The sequence below is a fragment of the Oncorhynchus kisutch genome, unplaced genomic scaffold (assembly GCF_002021735.2).
Source record: "Oncorhynchus kisutch isolate 150728-3 unplaced genomic scaffold, Okis_V2 scaffold4072, whole genome shotgun sequence".
NCBI lineage: Eukaryota > Metazoa > Chordata > Actinopteri > Salmoniformes > Salmonidae > Oncorhynchus > Oncorhynchus kisutch.
This window is the reverse complement of record NW_022266017.1, coordinates 282,624-303,691: the sequence shown is the minus strand read 5'-3', so window position 1 is coordinate 303,691 and position 21,068 is coordinate 282,624. Positions and strand designations below refer to the sequence as shown.

Sequence of the window (21,068 nt, the reverse complement as noted above, 5' to 3'; positions counted from 1 at the left end):
CTATCTGAAGATGTTACTTCATGGTTTGTCTCTGTTCTAGGTCTCTGGGAATGACTATCTGAAGATGTTACTTCATGGGTTTGTCTCTGTTCTAGGTCTCTGGGAGTGACTATCTGAAGATGTTACTTCATGGTTTGTCTCTGTTCTAGGTCTCTGGGAGTGACTATCTGAAGACGTTACTTCATGGGTTTGTCTCTGTTCTAGGTCTCTGGGAATGACTATCTGAAGATGTTACTTCATGGGTTTGTCTCTGTTCTAGGTCTCTGGGAGTGACTATCTGAAGATGTTACTTCATGGTTTGTCTCTGTTCTAGGTCTCTGGGAGTGACTATCTGAAGATGTTACTTCATGGTTTGTCTCTGTTCTAGGTCTCTGGGAGTGACTATCTGAAGATGTTACTTCATGGTTTGTCTCTGTTCTAGGTCTCTGGGAGTGACTATCTGAAGATGTTACTTCATGGTTTGTCTCTGTTCTAGGTCTCTGGGAGTGACTATCTGAAGATGTTACTTCATGGTTTGTCTCTGTTCTAGGTCTCTGGGAGTGACTATCTGAAGATGTTACTTCATGGTTTGTCTCTGTTCTAGGTCTCTGGGAGTGACTATCTGAAGACGTTACTTCATGGGTTTGTCTCTGTTCTAGGTCTCTGGGAATGACTATCTGAAGATGTTACTTCATGGGTTTGTCTCTGTTCTAGGTCTCTGGGAGTGACTATCTGAAGATGTTACTTCATGGGTTTGTCTCTGTTCTAGGTCTGGGAGTGACTATCTGAAGACGTTACTTCATGGGTTTGTCTCTGTTCTAGGTCTCTGGGAGTGACTATCTGGGAGTTGTTTGAGTTGGGGAACCAGCCGTACAGACACTACACTGACAGACAGGTCCTGACCTACGCTGTGAAGGAACAGCAGCTCAAACTAACCAGGCCCCGGCTCAAAGTACCCCTGGCTGAGCGCTGGTGAGTACACACACACAGATACACACACACACACACAAACACACACGCGCATGCACACATACACACACAAATGCATAAATGCACTAATGCGCACACGGGCGCCTACACAGGATACACCACAATCCTTTGGTCTGTAACCAATCATTAGTACTCCCTATCCTCATATCAACCAATCAATGCCTTTTATTCTGGCGCACGAACCAACCATTAGTCTTCTTCTCGTGACATGGGTTGTAATCAATACCTTATTAACCTGGCAATGAGCCTCTCATTTGGTCAGCACCATATAATACATATTTCTGGCATCTCACACATACAGTACACAACACCTACAGTGGGGAGAACAAGTAATTGATACACTGCCGATTTTGCAGGTTTTCCTACTTACAAAGCATGTAGAGGTCTGTTATCATAGGTACACTTCAACTGTGAGAGACGGAATCTAAAACAAAAATCCAGAAAATCACATTGTGTGATTTTTAAGTGATTAATTTGCATTTTATTGCATGACATAAGTATTTGATACATCAGAAAAGCAGAACTTAATATTTGTTACAGAAACCTTTGTTTGCAATAACAGAGTAGTTCTTGACCAGGTTTGCATACACTGCAGCAGGGATTTTGGCCCACTCCTCCATACAGACCTTCTCCAGATCCTTCATGTTTCGGGGCTGTCGCTGGGCAATACGGACTTTCAGCTCCCTCCAAAGATTTTCTATTGGGTTCAGGTCTGGAGACTGGCTAGGCCACTCCAGGACCTTGAGATGCTTCTTACGGAGCCACTCCTTAGTTGCCCTGGCTGTGTGTTTCGGGTCGTTGTCATGCTGGAAGACTCAGCCACGACCCATCTTCAATGCTCTTACTGAGGGAAGGAGGTTGTTGGCCAAGATCTCGCGAGACATGGCCCCATCCATCCTCCCCTCAATACGGTGCAGTAGTCTTGTCCCCTTTGCAGAAAAGCATCCCCAAATAATGATGTTTCCTCCTCCATGCTTCATGGTTGGGATGGTGTTCTTGGGGTTGTACTCATCCTTCTTCTTCCCCCAAACACGGCGAGTGGAGTTTAGATCAAAAAGCTCTATTTTTGTCTCATCAGACCACATGACCTTCTCCCATTCCTCCTCTGGATCATCCAGATGGTCATTGGCAAACTTCAGACGGGCCTGGACATGCGCTGGCTTGAGCACGGGGACCTTGCGTGCGATGCAGGATTTTAATCTATGACGGCGTAGTGTGTTACTAATGGTTTTCTTTGAGACTGTGGTCCCAGCTCGCTTCAGGTCATTGACCAGGTCCTGCTGTGTAGTTCTGGGCTGATCCCTCACCTTCCTCATGATCATTGATGCCCCACAAGGTGAGATCTTGCATGGAGCCCCAGTCCGAGGGTAATTGACCGTCATCTTGAACTTCTTCCGTTTTCGAATAATTGCGCCCACAGTTGTTGTCTTCTCACCAAGCTGCTTGCCTATTGTCCTGTTGCCCATCCCAGCCTTGTGCAGGTCTACAATTTTATCCCTGATGTCCTTACACAGCTCCCTGGTCTTGGCCATTATGGAGAGGTTGGAGTCTGTTTGATTGAGTGTGTGGACAGGTTTCTTTTATACAGGTAACGAGTTCAAACAGGTGCAGTTAATACAGGTAATGAGTGGAGAACAGGAGGGCTTCTTAAAGAAAAATTAACAGGTCTGTGAGAGCCGGAATTCATACTGGTTGGTAGGTAATCAAATACTTATGTCATGCAATAAAATGCAAATGAATTACTTAAAAATCATGCAATGTGACTTTCTGGATTTTTGTTTTAGATTCCGTCTCTCACAGTTGAAGTGTTCCTATGATAAAAATTACAGACCTCTACATGCTTTGTAAGTAGGAAAACCTGCAAAATGTCAGTGTATCAAATACTTGTTCTCCCCACTGTATGTATTCATCTTTCTCTGGATGTCTGGCAAATAGTGATCCTTTTATCAAGCATGTTACTCATTTAAAACCACCTGCGTATTTAACGCTGACACACACAGACACCTTCCTATATGCTGACCAATCTTTCCAATCACAGTTTCTGTCCCTGGCTTGTATATATTCTCGTCAGATTGTAAGACTGGCGGCCAGAAACAGCTGACGAAGGACTTCCTCATCATATTGCTGTTTTCTAAATCAATTCCATGGTAGCTGCCTCATTTCAGTGTGATAAAGCAATTTTTCATAATAAATGGACTATTGATGAACCTCCAGAATTACAGAGTAACACTTCTCCTCCCTCCCTCCCTCCCTCCCTCCCTCCCTCCCTCCCTCCCTCCCTCCCTCCCTCCCTCCCTCCCTCCCTCCCTCCCTCCCTCCCTCCCTCCCTCCCTCCCTCCCTCCCTCCCTCCCTCCCTCCCTCCCTCCTCTTCTGTCGCTCACTCCCACTCTCCCTCTCTCTCTCTCCCTCTGTCTGTTGCTCCCTCCCTCTGCTGTCGCTCCCTCTGTCTCTATCTGCCTCCCTCCCTACCTTTGCCTGTTGCTCCCTTCCTCTGTCTGTCTCCCCCTCCCTCTGGCCCTCCCTTTCTCCCTCTTTCTCTCCCTCCTTCCCTCCTTCTCTGTCACTCCCCCCCTCCTCCCTCCCTCCCTCCCGCTCTGTCGCTCCCCCCTCACCCCTCCTCCCTCTCTCTCTCCCCACATCCCTCCTCTCTCTGTCCCCCCCCCAGGTATGAAGTGATGCAGTTCTGCTGGCTGCAGCCAGAGCAGAGACCCAACAGTGAGGAGGTACACCTCCTCCTCACCTACCTGTGTGCCAAGGGGGCCAGTGGAGTCCAGGAGGACTTTGAACAGCGCTGGAACTCCCTGAGACCCAACCTGACTGGCAGCACCACCCACAGCCACACCGCCCCAGCCCCTCCACCACTAGCCCAGACTACTGTCCCTGCCCCAGCCCGACCATCTATCCCTGGGGACGTGGAGTTGGAGCCGGCCTCCACCTCCCGTAACTCCTTCCCCCTCCTAGAACACTTCTCCCACGACAGCTTCCACTCAGACAGCGGTGACGACATCCTGACCGTGACAGAGACCAGCTATGGTGGGCTCAACTTTGAGTACAAGTGGGAGCAGGCGAGAGCCGAGCAGCCATACTGTTCCTCATCCACCAGCGGGCCTCTGGGCCAGGGCAACCCTCACTACCAGGACGTATACTACCCCGTCGGGAACACCTCCACCTCGGGCAGCTGTAAAGGGGACGGAGGGGATGGAGGGCTTGTTCTGGGGGTCTCCCCATCCTACTACGAGTCCGACCACTCCGGATCGGGGTCAGGGTCGGGGGTAGGGGTGGTGCCGGTGTTGAGCGCTCACAGCCCTTCGGTCGGCAGTGAGTACTACATCCGTATTGAGGAGCCGGTGGAGTGTAATATCAACCTGGATGATAGTGTGGTTGACTACAGCCCTGGGTTGGAGGCTGAGGATGGCAGCCTCTCCTCAGGGAGCAGAACCCCACAGCCCCAGTCCCAGTCCCAGTCCCAGCCCAGTGCCTACTGGTCAGCAGCAGCAGGCGATAGCAGTGGGGGTAAACACAGTACCCATGACTCTGACAATAGCCCGGCCTTGTCCCTGACCATGGAGCCTCTCCTGAGACAGACAGCCAGCACAGCCAGTCCCGTGGAGCTGGGGCGGTCCCACCAGTACTTCTCACCCAATCAGAGACAGGCTTTCTACTGTGAACAGTCGCCCATTCGAGAGACGTGTTGCCAATCACCAGAGGACACGCCCATAATGTCCCAGCTGAACCTGCATCATCCAATGGGGAGGCTGGAAACCCCTCTGGGGGTGGGGTCCTCCCACTCCCAGTGCCTGAGTAGCCCTAGTCTGGGACACTGTGACCCCTACCTCGAGGCTAGCCAAGGCTTCTCCACCACAGCCAGAAGGACGGTTAGTGAAGGCTACTATGACATGATGGGTCCCCTCAGAAAGACTCTACCCATGGCTAAACATATTAGCATCGACGTGGAGACAGGGGACGGGGGACTTTTGGTGGGGGGCAGGAGAAGAGGAGAAAGTGACACTGGGGACATCGACGATGGTGATCTCTTCTCTGAGAGAGAAGCCACCAACTGGACCTCCAACCACTCGGCCAATAACAACAGCATGACTTTTGACCTTAGGCAGACGGGCCAATCACAGGACAGCTATCTGGACCTCCATTACACCAACACCACGACACACTCCTCTAATGTAACAGGCTTGTGTAACAGTAGCAACATGTGCCAGCAGCACAGCTCCAGAGCCTTCAGCTATATGGAGGCCACAGGGAGAGAGAGCACTGTCTTCTCTTCCTCTAGCAGACCCAATGAGGGCAGTAGTGCTACTACATATAGTCACCTGTGTCACGGAGCTAGAGATAAACCTGTGTGTCTCTCAGACCACTCTACCCTAGATCATCTCAGAGGTGTTGCTGTTGACTCTCTCTCCAGCTCTTCTGTTGCTGTCAAGTGTGTTAACCTCAAAGGTGGTGTAAAGGACGGCGTCCCCACCACCAAAACTACAACTACGGTGTCTGTAGAGGGACACAGTAAAAACCCATCTCTGATTACAGGAGAGAGGCCATTCTCCCATCCCAAGATGATCCCAGAACCAGGCTGTATCCAATCTCCGTCCACATACATGGAGCTTGACACTCGCACAGGCCTCAGCACTAAGGCAGTCCTGACAGAGAAGCAGGGGGGTAATGTCTGGGAGATACCTTCACATGTTAAAGACAGAGGTCCAGTGGAGGTGATGTCTGGTGGTGTGGGGGAGAGGAGACTGGGGATGGGGTTGGCCCACCCTGAAGGGGTACTGCTGGAGCCGGTCGGGTCCTTGTTTGAGGCTAGCAGAGGGCTGGACAGTGGGTTGGAGATGGCCGGTCATTCCAGCATCAGCCTAGTGGACATCAGCAACTGTAGCTACGACGATGAGGACGATGACATAACGGATATCACTTCTGGAATTTTGGCCGACTACTCCCTGGACTATGCTGACGAGGTCGGAGACGATCTAAGCCCCGCCCACCACCCCCACGGACGCTCCCTGCAGAACCCGGTGGGAACCCCCGACTCCGTGGACACCCTGGACATGCTGTCGCTGTCATTGTCGGTTACCACCGCCAGCCCCTGTGAGGCCTTCAGCCTTGATGACGTCTTTCTCCATCCCTCCTCCTCCCTCTCCTCTTCTTTCACCTCCTCATCTCTCCTCCCCAAGTCCCTGGACAGTGGCTACGACACAGAGAACAATGAAAGCCCAGAGTTCATCCTAAAGGAGGGAGGTGGGAATGGGGACTTCCTATTGGACTGTGAAGGAAACCAGCAACAACACCCAGTCCTCGGTGGGAGCCACCTGGCCCGCGGTGGGGTTAGCCTGGGGCCGAGGTCGGACCAGATGGTCCTTCAGCAGGTGGACCTGGGTGATGGGGTTGGGGTCACTCTGTGTACCTCTTCCTCCTCTGGCTGCACTGAGCTGCAGCTAAAGGGACTAAGTGACAAGAATCCATTCGTGGACTCTGCCTACTTCTCTGACTACGACGCGGAGAACGAGAGGAGTCCCCAGGATGAAGGGAGTAACTTCTTCTCCAGTCCAGGAGATAAGAAGGACTTTGTGGGGCACACAGCCTCGAAACAGAGGATACGGTCGGCGAGGAGAGATGAACTCCAACCACAGACGGGGAGAGAGGACGGTTACCGTGACCTGACAGACCTGACAGGAAACACAAACACAAATACAAATACAAATGGAGTGGTGGTGTTTGACACTACCATAGGTTCCTCTCCCTCCTCGGCCCCCGGCCCGCGCCTCTCCATGCTGGCCCCCTTCCCCCCTCAGATGGGGGGCTGTCTGGCCAAAGAGTCCGCCCCTGACGATGCTGTAGGCCTGGAGTCTGAGCACAGCGGCGAGGAGCCGGCATCTGGGTGCAGCTCCACCATGGTGTCTGAGGGTTCCTCCACAGTGCAGGAGGCTTCAGCCAGACACTCTGACCAGGAGAACCATCACAGGGCCTCAGAGGATGACTACTCCCCCATCCAGTCCCTGGGCTCCGACTCTACCATAGACTATAGAGAGGAGGTGATGAAAGAGAAGGAGGAGGATGGGGAGGGAGAGCAGGGATCGACTGAGGAGGACATGCCAGAGTTTAATCAGGTCGACGAGGATGGAGAGAATGGAGAGAGAGGAGGAGAAGAGGAGGAGTATGAGGAGTTAGAGGAGGAGAACGAAGAGGAGGAGGAGAAGGCTGGCTACAGCAGACACCAGAACGGTCCTGTTGGCCTACTCACCTCATCTCCATCGCTCCTCTCCTGCTCCCCCTCACTCCAGGAGCTGTGTCGGGAGGTGGAGAGGCGAGCTCCTCTAACCGAGGGGGAGGAGTCAGACGACAGCGAGTCAGAGGAGGAGCTGCGGAGCTACAACCTGCAGGAGGAGCTGAGCGAGGAGGAAAGTGAGGGGGAGGTTGGTTATATATTGGTTATATTCACGTTCCCCATTTTCCTACATGATGTTATTCTATTTTAAACCTGAGATCCGCAATAGGAGCAGCAGCGCCACTGGTCACTGGTCACTGGTCACTGGTCACCCATTATCATTTTAGCTCGGTGGAAATGAGCATCCAGTGTGGTGTTAAAACAGAATGGTAGTAAATACTCTGCTGTTCTATCTGACATGCAATGATGTGCAATGATGTCAGAGAGGAAAAAAACACAGTTTATTGTTTGAAGTCATGTATTTTTGTTGTAGTATCACAACCCGACCACAGGAGTCTGGTGTCACCTTCATTTGGGAGGACAGGCTCGTGGTAATGGCTGCTGCGAAATAAGTGGAATAGTATCAAATACATCAAACACATGATTCCATTCCATTTGCTCCGTTTCAGACATTACTATGAGCCTCCCCTCAGCAGCCTCCTGTGAAATGGAGGTGGACGTTTCTCCGCTGTAGATTGGAGCTTTCATCATGTAAAGCAGTGTTTCCCAAACCTGAGGAACATTATGTGTTTCTGGCCAAGTACTAACACAGTTAATTCAACTAATCAACTCATCATGAATAGTGGAATCAGGTGTGTTAATGCTGGGGTTAAAAACTACAATGTGCTCCACTTTGGGTTCCCAGGACCAGGATTAAGACACACTGATGTGAAGTGTGTTGTGACTGACTCACTTGACTTGACTAGGTGATGGGGGTGCCGGTGGTGGTGAGCGATAGTAGTGGGGCCAGAAACCTCCGCAGCCTCCTCAAGATGCCTAAGCTCCTCACACAGTCCTTCTGTGACGAGCTGGACAGGAAGAAGAAAGCCGTGTCCTTCTTTGATGACGTCACCGTCTTCCTGTTCGACCAGGTCAGTCACTCTGCAAGCATAGTGACATCACTATGGTCAATCAATGGCAATATTTCATTCTGGATTTTTAAAAAGGCACCACGCATTATAGATAATTCATAGTCTTTATAACCACTGCATAGATGCATCACAAATCCTTTATAAGCAGTCACACAACATAAAAGTGGTGTTTAAAGTTGGGCCAGTTGAATTATTGTTTTCTGTACTGGTAGATGTATTTGAGACTTTCTGACTGATTTCTCTTTCACCTCCAGGAGAGCCCCACAGGAGAGCTGGCTGACTTCACGTTTCCCCCAGGAGCAGAGTCCAGCGGCCAGGCCTCAGGCGGGGAGAACCCCCAGCCGGACCTCCAGCCCCACCCCACCATGGGCCACCACCTCCACCCCCCAGGCAGGGCACCACACGCCTCAGAGGACTCTGATGGCAACATGTCAGAAGAAGGTAAGAGTGAAAAATAATTTCAGTTACAAGAACAGTTAAGTGTTAAGAATGGATCCCTGAGGGATACAAAAACAAGAGGGTTAAGAATGGATCTCTGAAGGAATCCACAAGCTACAGTCAGGTATACTGTATCAGTTCTAAACCCCCTCTCCTCTGTGTGTGTGTGTGTGTGTGTGTGTGTGTGTGTGTGTGTGTGTGTGTGTGTGTGTGTGTGTGTGTGTGTGTGTGTGTGTGTGTGTGTGTGTGTGTGTGTGTGTGTGTGTGTGTGTGTGTGTGTGTGTGTATATATATATATATATATGTATATATATATATATATATATATATATATATTCAGGTGGTGGGTTTGAGTGGGAGGATGACATCCCATTGATGACCAGCCCGTTGTCCAGCCCGTCTACAGCTGAGCCACCGGTCTCTGATCCCATCCCGGTCCCTGCTGCCAAGCCTCCCGAGGACAAGCCTCCCGAGGACAAGCCTCCCGAGGACAAGCCTCCCGAGGACAAGCCGGTAGCAGTAACAGCAGCATCACAGTTCTCCCGTTTCAGCGTGTCCCGCTCCCGCTTCTCCATCACACACGTCCCCAATCCAGACATGAACTCTGGAGGTCAGTCCTGTTGAACACTCCCCTGGTACTGTAGTACTGTAGTAGTCACTAGTGTCCTGTTGAACACACCCCTGGTACTGTAGTACTGTAGTAGTCACTAGTGTCCTGTTGAACACTCCCCTGGTACTGTAGTACTGTAGTAGTCACTAGTGTCCTGTTGAACATTCCCCTGGTACTGTAGTAGTCACTAGTGTCCTGTTGAACACTCCCCTGGTACTGTAGTAGTCACTAGTGTCCTGTTAAACACTCCCCTGGTACTGTAGTACTGTAGTAGTCACTAGTGTCCTGTTGAACACTCCCCTGGTACTATAGTACTGTAGTGTCACTAGTGTCCTGTTGAACACTCCCCTGGTACTGTAGTAGTCACTAGTGTCCTGTTGAACACACCCCTGGTACTGTAGTAGTCACTAGTGTCCTGTTGAACACTCCCCTGGTACTGTAGTAGTCACTAGTGTCCTGGTGAACACTCCCCTGGTACTGTAGTAGTCACTAGTGTCCTGTTGAACACTCCCCTGGTACTGTAGTACTGTAGTAGTCACTAGTGTCCTGTTGAACACACCCCTGGTTCTATTGTAGTCACTAGTGTCCTGTTGAACACTCCCCTGGTACTGTAGTACTGTAGTAGTCACTAGTGTCCTGTTAAACACTCCCCTGGTACTATAGTAATGTAGTAGTCACTAGTGTCCTGTTGAACACTCCCCTGGTACTATAGTAGTCACTAGTGTCCTGTTGAACACTCCCCTGGTACTGTAGTACTGTAGTAGTCACTAGTGTCCTGTTGAACACTCCCCTGGTACTATAGTAGTCACTAGTGTCCTGTTGAACACTCCCCTGGTACTGTAGTACTGTAGTAGTCACTAGTGTCCTGTTGAACACACCCCTGGTACTATAGTAGTCACTAGTGTCCTGTTGAACACTCCCCTGGTACTGTAGTACTGTAGTAGTCACTAGTGTCCTGTTAAACACTCCCCTGGTACTGTAGTACTGTAGTAGTCACTAGTGTCCTGTTAAACACTCCCCTGGTACTATAGTACTGTAGTAGTCACTAGTGTCCTGTTAAACACTCCGCTGGTACTGTAGTACTGTAGTAGTCACTAGTGTCCTGTTCACAATACTGAGCCCAGGCTAGCTGTACTGAGCTGGTTACGTAGTGTCCTGTTCACAACACTGAGCCCAGGCTAGCTGTACTGAGCTGGTTACGTAGAGTCCTGTTCACAACACTGAGCCCAGGCTAGCTGTACTGAGCTGGTTACGTAGTGTCCTGTTCACAACACTGAGCCCAGCCTAGCTGTACTGAGCTGGTGTTGTTATGCATCCACCATAGCTGCTGGAGTGGACAATGTACTGTCAAAAGAAAGGGCAGCACAGTACAGCTAGCCTGGGTTCAGTGTTGTGAACAGGACACTATGTTACCAGGTCAGTACAGCTAGCCTGGGCTCAGTACAGCTAGCCTGGGCTCAGTGTTGTGAACAGGACTCTATGTTACCAGGTCAGTACAGCTAGCCTGGGCTCAGTGTTGTGAACAGGACACTATGTTACCAGGTCAGTACAGCTAACCTGGGCTCAGTGTTGTGAACAGGACACTATGTTACCAGCTCAGAACAGCTTAGGTCGACACGACAATGTACAGCTAGCCTGGGCTCAGTATTGTGAACAGGACTCTATGTTACCAGGTCAGTATAGCTAGCCTGGGCTCAGTGTTGTGAACAGGACACTATGTTACCAGGTCAGTATAGCTAGCCTGGGCTCAGTGTTGTGAACAGGACACTATGTTACCAGGTCAGTACAGCTAGCCTGGGCTCAGTGTTGTGAACAGGACACTATGTTACCAGCTCAGAACAGCTCAGGTCGACACGACAGTGTGAAAAGGGAAAACGTCACATCTGCGCTAACGAATCCTCTTCTCTTGTCTCACAGGGAGCAGTGAAGATGGAGAGAGGCAGTGAAAGAAGGATTGAAGGGGTCTTCTCCATGACAGGAAGGAGTATACCTCCTCTCCTAGTATGACTACCAGGTGTTCAGACCTGGGATCTCAAGGACCTGATGACCCTGTATGAGCCAATGCCTTGTATCGTAGTGACACAACATCTACATTCCAAATGACAGCCTATTCCCTATGTGTCCTGGTCAACAATAGTGGAAAACATAGGGAACAGGGTGCCATTTCGGATGCAGACAAACACCTTAAATGGTTCCTTCTCTTACTTTGTATTATTACTCCAGAGAGAGACAGAGAGATAGCTGTAGGAACGACGACAGAGTCCTGAGAGGACCACAACCAAGCAGTATGTGACTGATAATATAGATGTATTAGAGATATATAACATCTACACTTATGACAATTATTAATAAATTATTTGCTCAAATCACCATTGACGTTCAGTAGCATCAAGTCATTTGGGGAAAAGGAAAAAGAGACAAAAAAAAAAGAAAAAATGACAGACTTGGTCTCATTGCTGCTCTCTCATTGGCTGCTTTGGTCCTCCATCTGCTTGCTCATCGGCTGGTTGGATCTTCTAGAACAGTGTTACAGTGCTTCCCTGGAGCCATTGAATAACGGCTGATGACTGCCCCACAGGAAGCTGCTCTCTGTGGGGGTTCAAAGATGAAGATAACCCCCCCTTTACAAATGACAGAGGAATAGGGGTGGGGGTACTGCGAAACCTACTGTGCCCCCTTGACAAAGCCACAGGAAGGTGGACAGTCTTGCTGATGTTTTAGTTCAGGGATAAAATAATAATTATTATGATGTTACACCATAGCATTGAATATGTGTTTCTGATTGGCTTGAAGGGCATTCTAGAGCGTGCATTATTTCCGTATAACTCACGGTATATTTGCACGATAGAAAGGTTCGTTCTTACATGTTATATGTTTGAGTTGCTTTTGAAAGCAAAAGTTCAATTGAAAACATTATTGGCATGTTTGAATTCGATTTTCATAATGGCGAACTAATGGCGAACTAGGACTGATGGTTTCTAGCAGAAAATGTGTTCAATTATAGCCCTGGTATAAAAGGGATAATCAACTTGGGGCTCTATGCATACTGGAAAAGTGGAAAGGCAGCTGGAACACACCTTCCACATCGTTCATTATTTTCCATAGAACGCATAGTCTCTGGTTGATTATCCCTTACATAACAGATCATTAGAGCCAGAGCCCTGTTGAAATCTATGTATGTTATAATATATATGGCTCTGCTTACAACTTGGTAACACTGTTATGTGTCTGTTTCACAGTTCTTTGTAACGTTAGTTACTCCTCTCCTTACAAAAAAAGGTTGCCGTTTTGAAACTGCAGTAAAAGTGCAGTAACTGCAGTCAGTCAACTGTGGTATTTTGGATGCAGTAATTACAGAATAACTGCAGTGTACTGCAGTTGAACCTCAGTTATACTGCAGTTACACTGCCAAATGACGGCAGTAAAAAAAAAAAGTTCTTTTGGACACAGTTTTTGCAGCAAACTGCAGTTATACTGCACTCTAATGGCAATCTTTTTTGGTAAGGGTCCTCCCTCTCTCTGGTCAATGAAGACCTCCACATCTGTTCAACATTCACTTCCTCCATTAGAATTATTATGCCAGTTGAGAAGCTCTAAAGTAGATGTATTTCGGGTTTGAAGCCGTGAAAATTGGAACACATTTTTTTGTACTGAACAAAACCTGATAAGAGGGCCATTTCAGCCGAGCGTTGTAGGAGCCTGTTCGTAGCACCACCTATAGGTCAATGTTGAAAATACATCTACTGTACCTGCATTTACGTTTCAGGTCACCCCTGTGTTGGGTCTACATGACTGAAATATAAGGCGGAGAACACTGTTTGTAACGTTAATGTAGTGGATCTGTTACAGCATAGATCCATGAGGGTCGTGTTCCTTAGGGGGGAAAAGGGGGGAAAAGTACTGAAATGAGGGTGAAACTATCTGGACTTAAAATGATATATATATATATATTTAACTAGGCAAGTCAGTTAAGAACAAATTCTTATTTACAATGAAAGCCTACCGAGGAACTGCCTCGTTCAGGGACAGAATGACAGATTTTACCATATCAGCTCGGGGATTCGATCCAGCAACCTTTCGGTTACTGGCTCTAACCACTAGGCTACCTGCTGCCCACTTGTCCGACTTGTCCAATAAGACACGCTCATTAACGTTTTTCATTGCAAAACCTTTTCCGTTAAGTGCCCTAATGAACGTGACCCAGGATCCCTGTTTGTGTCTGTCCCTGGAAACTCAAGGGTCAGTTGATAACAAAACATTATTAGTGCATTATAATGCATTATAAAGGACACTATAAAGCATTATACATTACTGTCTAGCCCATGTAATGATTCATACAGTAGCTTTGCTCACGTTTCATTTAACCAGCGATACAATGAGTGGTGACAGAGGGAGGGAAAAGAGGGATGAATAGAAGAAAGAGATTTGCATCCTAAAATGGCACCCTATTCCCTTTATAGTGCACTACTTTTGACCAGGACCCAATGGGACCTTTATAGTAGACTACTTTCGACCAGGGCCCATAGAGCATTTGGGACGCCACCCAGGTGAAGCCACAGCCAAACTGGTTTGGTCATAATATCTCTTCTGGACAGTTTTCCTGGACACAGATGAATCGTAGTCCTGGACTAACAAACACTTTCAATAGAGAATCACCATTAAAATAGGTTTTGAGACCAGGACTTATTCTGTGTCTGGGAAACCAGCCCTGTATGTTTAAATGCAAGAGCGCCTTTCAATTCAACTACATGTCTATACTATATCTGTCATGAAGCTGTGATTGTCACCGGTCTACCTACACCATCTAAAGCAGGTCTATTTTATTACATGTAAGAGATGGTTATCTGTACAGGTGTTCAAGGTGTACAGACATTGCAACAGGACAGTTACAGATTGACACATCTCACATAATAATGTATGAATGTTATCAACATGTTTCAAGATCATTTGACTTGGTTTTACTACTGCTGTACCCTCTCCTCTCCTTCCGGGGCCACGTATCAGGAGTGCTGACTTAGGATCAGTTTGGCCTTTTAGATCGCAATAAATAAGATCACACAGGCAGGACCTGATCCTAGATCAGTACTCATTCTCTAAGACATTTGATACATACACTGCCCTGATTCTCCTGAGTCACTACAAGGGCCAACTCTATGTTTTCTCTCTCTGCCTGCCTTTTAAGTTTTTCACATTCTGCAAGAAGAGAGACTTTTCCCCTAGTATTTCTTATCTACCAATATGAGTATGTTTCTGAAATGGCATCATATTCTCTGTATAGTGCGCTAAGAAAAATACTCATATTTGTGCACTACATAGGGAATATGGGCCATTTCAGTCACCACTTTAAAACCTCTATGGGATCGGTGTCCCCACAATGGGGTTGAGCTAATGTGATTAGCATGACGTTTGAAGTAACAGGAAGATTTCCCAGGACATAGACATATCTGATATGGCCAGAAAGCTGAAATTCCTGTTAATCTAACTGCACTGTCCAATTTACAGTAACAGTGAAAGAATACCATGCTATTGTTTGAGGAGAGTGCACAGTTCTTTACTTGAAAATGTATCAATAAACCAATTAGACACATTTGGGCAGACTTGATACAACAATTTGAACAGTAATGCGATGGTTTATCGGATCAGTCTATAACTTTGCACACTTTGCACCATCGTATTTCAGACACCACTTTAAAGTAATCCACTGCAGCCAGATTGTGGAGTTACTCACCTTCTCCTCTTCGCTCTCTGTGGAGCATAAGTCCTCAACCAGTCCATGCCGGCTTGTCTAAATAGTGGAGGTGCGTAAACATAGCACTTACCACAAATTCCTTGTTTTCCCTGTGTTTGCCATATTGTACATTGCTTTTGTCATTAGCACAATATACATGATCCCGATTTTAGCTTCAAGGCGGCGGCCATTTTGAAAATCCTAAAAGGTAGATTGAGCTGATTTAATGGCACACTAAAACATGTCGCGCGCCATAGTTTTGAAACACAGTGGATAGTGCTAAAACAATTATGCCATATCTGAATTCTGCCATCTTTATGCACGTTGGCCATTTGCCAAAGAGAAAGGACAACAATAACCAATGGCTAAGCTAAATAGACAATTGAAATAAGTTGAGAGTTGAGTAGGTGAGATGGGTTGGTCCGTACACCAGTAGTAACACCATCATGGACCCCAGAAAGAGTAGCTGCTGCTTTTGCAACAGCTAATGGGGATTCTAATCAAATACCAAATACTAAATCATCATCACTCTATAGATCCATTCTAGCCTGGTCCCAGATCTGCTGGTGCTCTTTCCAACTCATTGTCAAGCCAAACATTTGACATAGAAATTCCACAAGGTGTTGGTAAGAGAGCAGAAAGAGACTGGCATCCAGGCTAGTTCCATTCCTCAAGGCCTATGTCTCAGTTTCATGGCTGTCGTGCTAAAGTAGAATTCAAGACAAATAAATCAAGACAGTTTTGTTTCCCCTCTTGTGTCTGTCACATGTATTGCTTCGTTTGCTGTAATTAATGAATGTGATTATAGGTGCCTGAGCAGTTGAGCAAATGAATCAGCTGCATTCCCACTTTGTATGTTTTTGCACCCTCACATTTTTGGACCAGAAAAGTATAATGACCCATTGGGTAATTTGTCAACACGCTTGTCGTCTTTAGCAACCTGGGAATCAGTGAAACACTCCTTGACCAGAGGCCCCAGGTGATCCACCACTGCCGGGCAGCACATTGTCCTCATAGAGAAAATAAATGAACTTCATCCTTGCTACTGTTCTATGATGAAGAGTCTCTCCCTTCTCATATAAAGTTAGGATTCATGAGATACCCTGTAAGAGCTTTAGTGCACAAGCCCCTTCAGTGTCATACATGTAAAAGATTTGGTCATGTGTCAAGTGTGTGCAGAAGGGAAGAGTATTGTATGCCAAATTAATGGAAATGCTGCAACTGTGGAGGTGAACATGTGCCTGAATTCCTGGAGTGCCCTGTTAGGGTGAAGGAGAATGCGGTGGTAAGGGTAAGTAGTGTCCTGTTAGGGTGAAGGAGAATGCGGTGGCAAGGGTAAGTAGTGCCCGTTTAGGGTGAAGGAAAATGCGGTGGTAAGGGTAAGTAGTGCCCGGTTAGGGTGAAGGAGAATGCGGTGGTAAGGGTAAGGAGTGCCCTGTTAGGGTGAAGGAGAATGCGGTGGTAAGGGTAAGTAGTGTCCTGTTAGGGTGAAGGAGAATGCGGTTGTAAGGGTAAGTAGTGTCCTGTTAGGGTGAAGGAGAATGCGGTGGTAAGGGTAAGTAGTGTCCTGTTAGGGTGAAGGAGAATGCGGTTGTAAGGGTAAGTAGTGTCCTGTTAGGGTGAAGGAGAATGCGGTGGTAAGGGTAAGTAGTGCCCTGTTAGGGTGAAGGAGAATGCGGTGGTAAGGGTAAGTAGTGTCCTGTTAGGGTGAAGGAGAATGCGGTGGTAAGGGTAAGTAGTGTCCAGTGTGTCTCTTATCTGGAGGCAGTGAGAGAATTGGAAGGATGGAGAATAAACAATGGTAGTAGAGCAAACAAGACCAGTGAAGGGTTCTCATCAACCGAGGAATAGTGAAATGCTACATGGTAAAAAGGGGGACTTTGTAATATGTATTGCAATGGTCAGAAACTGTACAGCACAAGCGGAGAAGAAATCTAAGAACATTGGAATGAATCATTGTGAATGCCGCCCCGCAGAACGTTTTGGGGGGGGGGGGGGGCTGGGCTGAGTCTGTGCAAGAGATCCTGTCAGTGAATGTATGGCCATCACGGAACCCTGAGCCTGTGTATGGATGTATTTTGGAGTCAACTGTGATTGAACAAGTGGGATTGGTTCTTAGTTGACGTGTTTTATTTGGTATGATCTCATTTTTCCCATATCCCATGTTTTTTATTTCAATACCACTACCAGCTGGTGGCGATAATGTGCCATTAACATTGGATACCAACCGCGGTTAAACCCCATCGAAGAAGAGTACGTTGTGTTCCAAGTGGCTCTTGGGTAAAAGTAGGCAGTAGCAGACAACAAGATTCTTGAAAAGGGGTGTTTAACGTTTTCTTGACTTATAGATCAGGTAAACTCTTTGCAAATAATTTTTCTGAAGTAAGGTCAGCCTACATGAGACGTTTATTTGTCACAATTTAAATCGTTTTCTGATATTTAATTAGATGTTTGATTGCTCTGGTGTAATGTTTATCTGAACGCTATGACAAAGGAATAACTGTTGCCTACACATTTCTTGTCATGTGAAGAAACAGTAGCTTCCTAGATGAATTTGGTAAGTTTGGCTGCTTTTTAACAGTAGTGAATAGCTCAGCTGAATACAATTATACGTTCAGTTAACTTTTAACATTATATCTCTGCTGTGTGGTATAAAAAAAGTGAGTTTGGTTAACTAACAGTAGCCTATAGCTCTACTGTATAAAATGTATTGGTCTAGTTTTCATAATCTTTGATCTTCCACATCAATGCGTTACATTTGAACAGCTGGACAAAATAAACCATGGCGGTAATTAAAGCTGGACAAAGTAAACAATGGCGGTAATTAACTTGTGGGATATTTTGTCCTTCAACAAAGTAACCTTCTAGCCTATCGTACACAATGCTCTGGGTAATTACCCACTATGCTGTTTACTTTGTGCATCTAGCCTACTTCATATCGCGGAGTCTACCTTTAAACTCAGAATATGCTATTCTGTTATTTTGACTCTTTTGAATGTTTGTCTTTTACTAATGTTTCTTGATTCCTTCCTAAATATTTATTAGACTGTTTGTATAGGCCTACCTCAAGTCCCGGCAGTGTGTCAAGGCCCGTATTTTGAGAGGGTGGAGCTCCTCGTTGCGGTTCTGCTCCTTGTTCTAGCGTCTCCTAATCTCTCCTCCTAACACGTATGAACCCAGAACTTCGTCGAGCAGCTGACCAATTACGTGAGACTTTAGTTCTGGATTAATCAAGATTAGCTCAGTGGTGAGAGATGTGGTCAACTCCACTGAATGCTCAATCAAAGGTTCTGAACATAAGACAGTGTTATCAGTGTTATCAGTTACAAGTGTTATCAGTTTTGACATTTGTACTAAGAGTAAAAAATATATATACCACTTCCAAAGTGCTGAAATTATTTTCTATGTACAATACCTCCTGCGTTCACCAGGACAGAGCTAGTTCATCCCCCTCCACCCTGCCAGAGTGCCAGGGTCGTAACTCTCCCAGTAGGCCTTACTGCTAAATCTAAAGAGGGTGTCTGTGTGGCTGGTCGACTGCAGGAAAACACCAGGGCAGAGTAGAACTTCGAGAGGGGGACACGAGAAGGAAGGAGATGGAGATTTGATTTCATCAAGTAAGAACAATGGGGTGTGTGGATTAGACTACAATCTGCAACTTCTGTTAATTGATAGATACAAAATATACTGTATATTTATGATAATATTTGTTTAGGGACCCATATTTCCAAAACCTAGTTATTCAATGTCTTTGTTTCACAGGGGACACCCCTAACCGTCGTTCTCTCAGTAGGGGGGACTTATCATCTGGGGGGCCTCAAAAACATCATGATGCTGACGAGACAGAGAATAATCTCACCCGATCAGAACATCTCAAGAAACCCCAGCAGAGACGTACAGGGAATAAACCTCACCACTACTGCTCTGACTTTGGGAAGCGGTTCACTACACAAAGTTCCTTAATTCACCAGCGGAGTCACACCTGAGGGAAACCATACCGCTGCCCTCAATGCGGGAACTATTTTGCTGCATCTAACGTCATAAAATATCATCTAAGAATCCATACAGGAGAGAAACCGTACTACTGCTCTCAGTGTGGAAAGAGTTTTGCTGCATCTAACACTTTAAAATCTCATCTGAGAATCCATACAGGAGAGAAACCGTATAGCTGCTCTCAGTGTGGGAAGAGTTTCACGTGTCGAGGGGGTCTTAAAGTACACAGAAGAAGCAATACAGGAGAGAAACCTTACAGATGCTCACAGTGTGGGAAGAGTTTCACTGCTTCTCACACCTTAAAATTTCATCTGAGAATTCATAGAGGGGAGAAGCCTTACCCCTGCCTTGATTGTGGGAAAGGTTTTGTTAGTGCAGGAGCCTTAACCGTACACCAGTGTGTACACACAGGAGAGAAGCCTTATAGCTGTGATCAGTGTGGAAAGTGCTTTTCTGTTTCAGAAAAACGAACTATACACCAGCGCATACACAGTGGAGAGAAACCTTATAGTTGTGATCGGTGTGGGAAATGCTTTGCTCAGTCAGGAGAGCTGACTACACACCAGAAAACACACACTGGAGTGAAGCCTTATAGCTGTGATCAGTGTGGAAAGAGATTCAGTCAATCAGGGACACTGAATTCACACCAGCGAACACACACTGGAGAGAAGCCTTATGTCTGTCTATGTGGAAAGAGCTTTTCTCATTTAGGGCCAATGAAAAAGCACCATAAAGCAACAATATGCCATATTTCATCTCCCTCCTATCCAGTTCCAGATCCCTAAATACATGTGAAATAGAAAACATCTAGTGAATAGTCATATCCATCTCCCATTCTTAGACAGTTGACTTAGTCTGATCACCATGGTAACCTCTGCAGCATAATATGCAGCTCTGATCTAGGACCAGGTCTCCACTGTGTCTATGTATTATCACACATTGTGTTTTTAAATGGATCATTGTCATCATAGAAGATGTCATAATGAACCTGTGTGTGTGTGGGGGGGGGGGGGGGGGCTGATAATTGTCTTCTTTCATATACTATTATTAAATAAAGTGGAGCAGTGGTCTAAGACCATCTCAATCTTCGACCACGAGGCATCACTACAGACAACCTGGTTCGAATCCAGACTGTATCACACGTGATTGGGAGTCCCATAGAGTGGCGCACAAATGGCCAAGCGTCGTCCGAGTTTGGCGGGTGTACGCCGTCATTGTAAATAAGAATTTGTTCTTAACTGACTTGCCTAGTTAAATAAATGTTAAATAAAATACATGTAGAATAATGTTTCAACAGTAGTGTGTATTCATGTATTCAATTGATCAATAAATTCAATCCATTATCTTCTGAACAACTTCTGCTTATTTCTACACTTAATTATTTATTCACTAAATTTATTAAAATGCTCCTAAAACTGTAATAATTTATGCATTACATAATTATATCCATGAAAAACAATATAAACGCAAAAAGTAAAGTATTGGTCCCATGTTTCATGTGCTGAAATAAAAGGTCCCATAAATGTTACATGTGCACACATCATTTTTGTGCAGAAATTGTTTACATGCCTATCAGTGAGCATTTCTCCTTTGCCAAGATAGTGCATCCACCTGACAGATGAGCACTCTGGAGAAGATTTTCATCAAGGTTCTCTCTGTTCTTTGCTCCGTTCATCTTTCCCTCGATCCTGACTAGTCTTCCAGGCCCTGCCGCTGAGAAACAACCCCACAGCATGATGCCAAAACAACACATCACCATAGGGATGGTGTTATGTTTCCTCCAGACGTGACGCTTAGCATTCAGGGCAAAAAGTTCAATCTTGGTTTCATCAGACCAGAGAATCTTGTTTCTCATGGTCTGAAATTCCTTAAGGTGCCTTTTTGGCAAAGTCCAAGCGGGCTGTCATGTGCTTTTACTGAGGAATGGCTTCCGTCTGGCCACTCTACCATACAGGCCTGATTGGTGGAGTGCTGCAGAGATGGTTGTAGAAACATCTCCAGGATGATCAACGGAAACGGGATGC

The 21,068-nt window shown here is 46.6% G+C and overlaps 1 protein-coding gene and 1 pseudogene across 3 annotated transcripts in view; both read left to right on the top strand.

Moving 5' to 3' along the window:
* The window catches only part of LOC109879899 (serine/threonine-protein kinase LMTK1), a 59,712-nt gene extending 43,913 nt beyond the window's left edge, over positions 1 to 15,799 (top strand). For all 3 annotated transcript variants that reach the window (XM_031822132.1, XM_031822133.1, XM_031822134.1), the window contains 6 exons: positions 802 to 951; positions 3,636 to 7,392; positions 8,111 to 8,275; positions 8,530 to 8,716; positions 9,054 to 9,323; positions 11,241 to 15,799. In XM_031822132.1, coding sequence (XP_031677992.1) covers positions 802 to 951; positions 3,636 to 7,392; positions 8,111 to 8,275; positions 8,530 to 8,716; positions 9,054 to 9,323; positions 11,241 to 11,269 — 4,558 coding nt within the window. In that variant the 3' untranslated portion in view covers positions 11,270 to 15,799. The remainder of the gene's footprint in view (positions 1 to 801; positions 952 to 3,635; positions 7,393 to 8,110; positions 8,276 to 8,529; positions 8,717 to 9,053; positions 9,324 to 11,240) is intronic.
* A 1,800-nt stretch (positions 15,800 to 17,599) lies between these two features.
* LOC116373850 (zinc finger protein 239-like) lies at positions 17,600 to 20,055 on the top strand (annotated as a pseudogene).
* Positions 20,056 to 21,068: the final 1,013 nt, after the last annotated feature.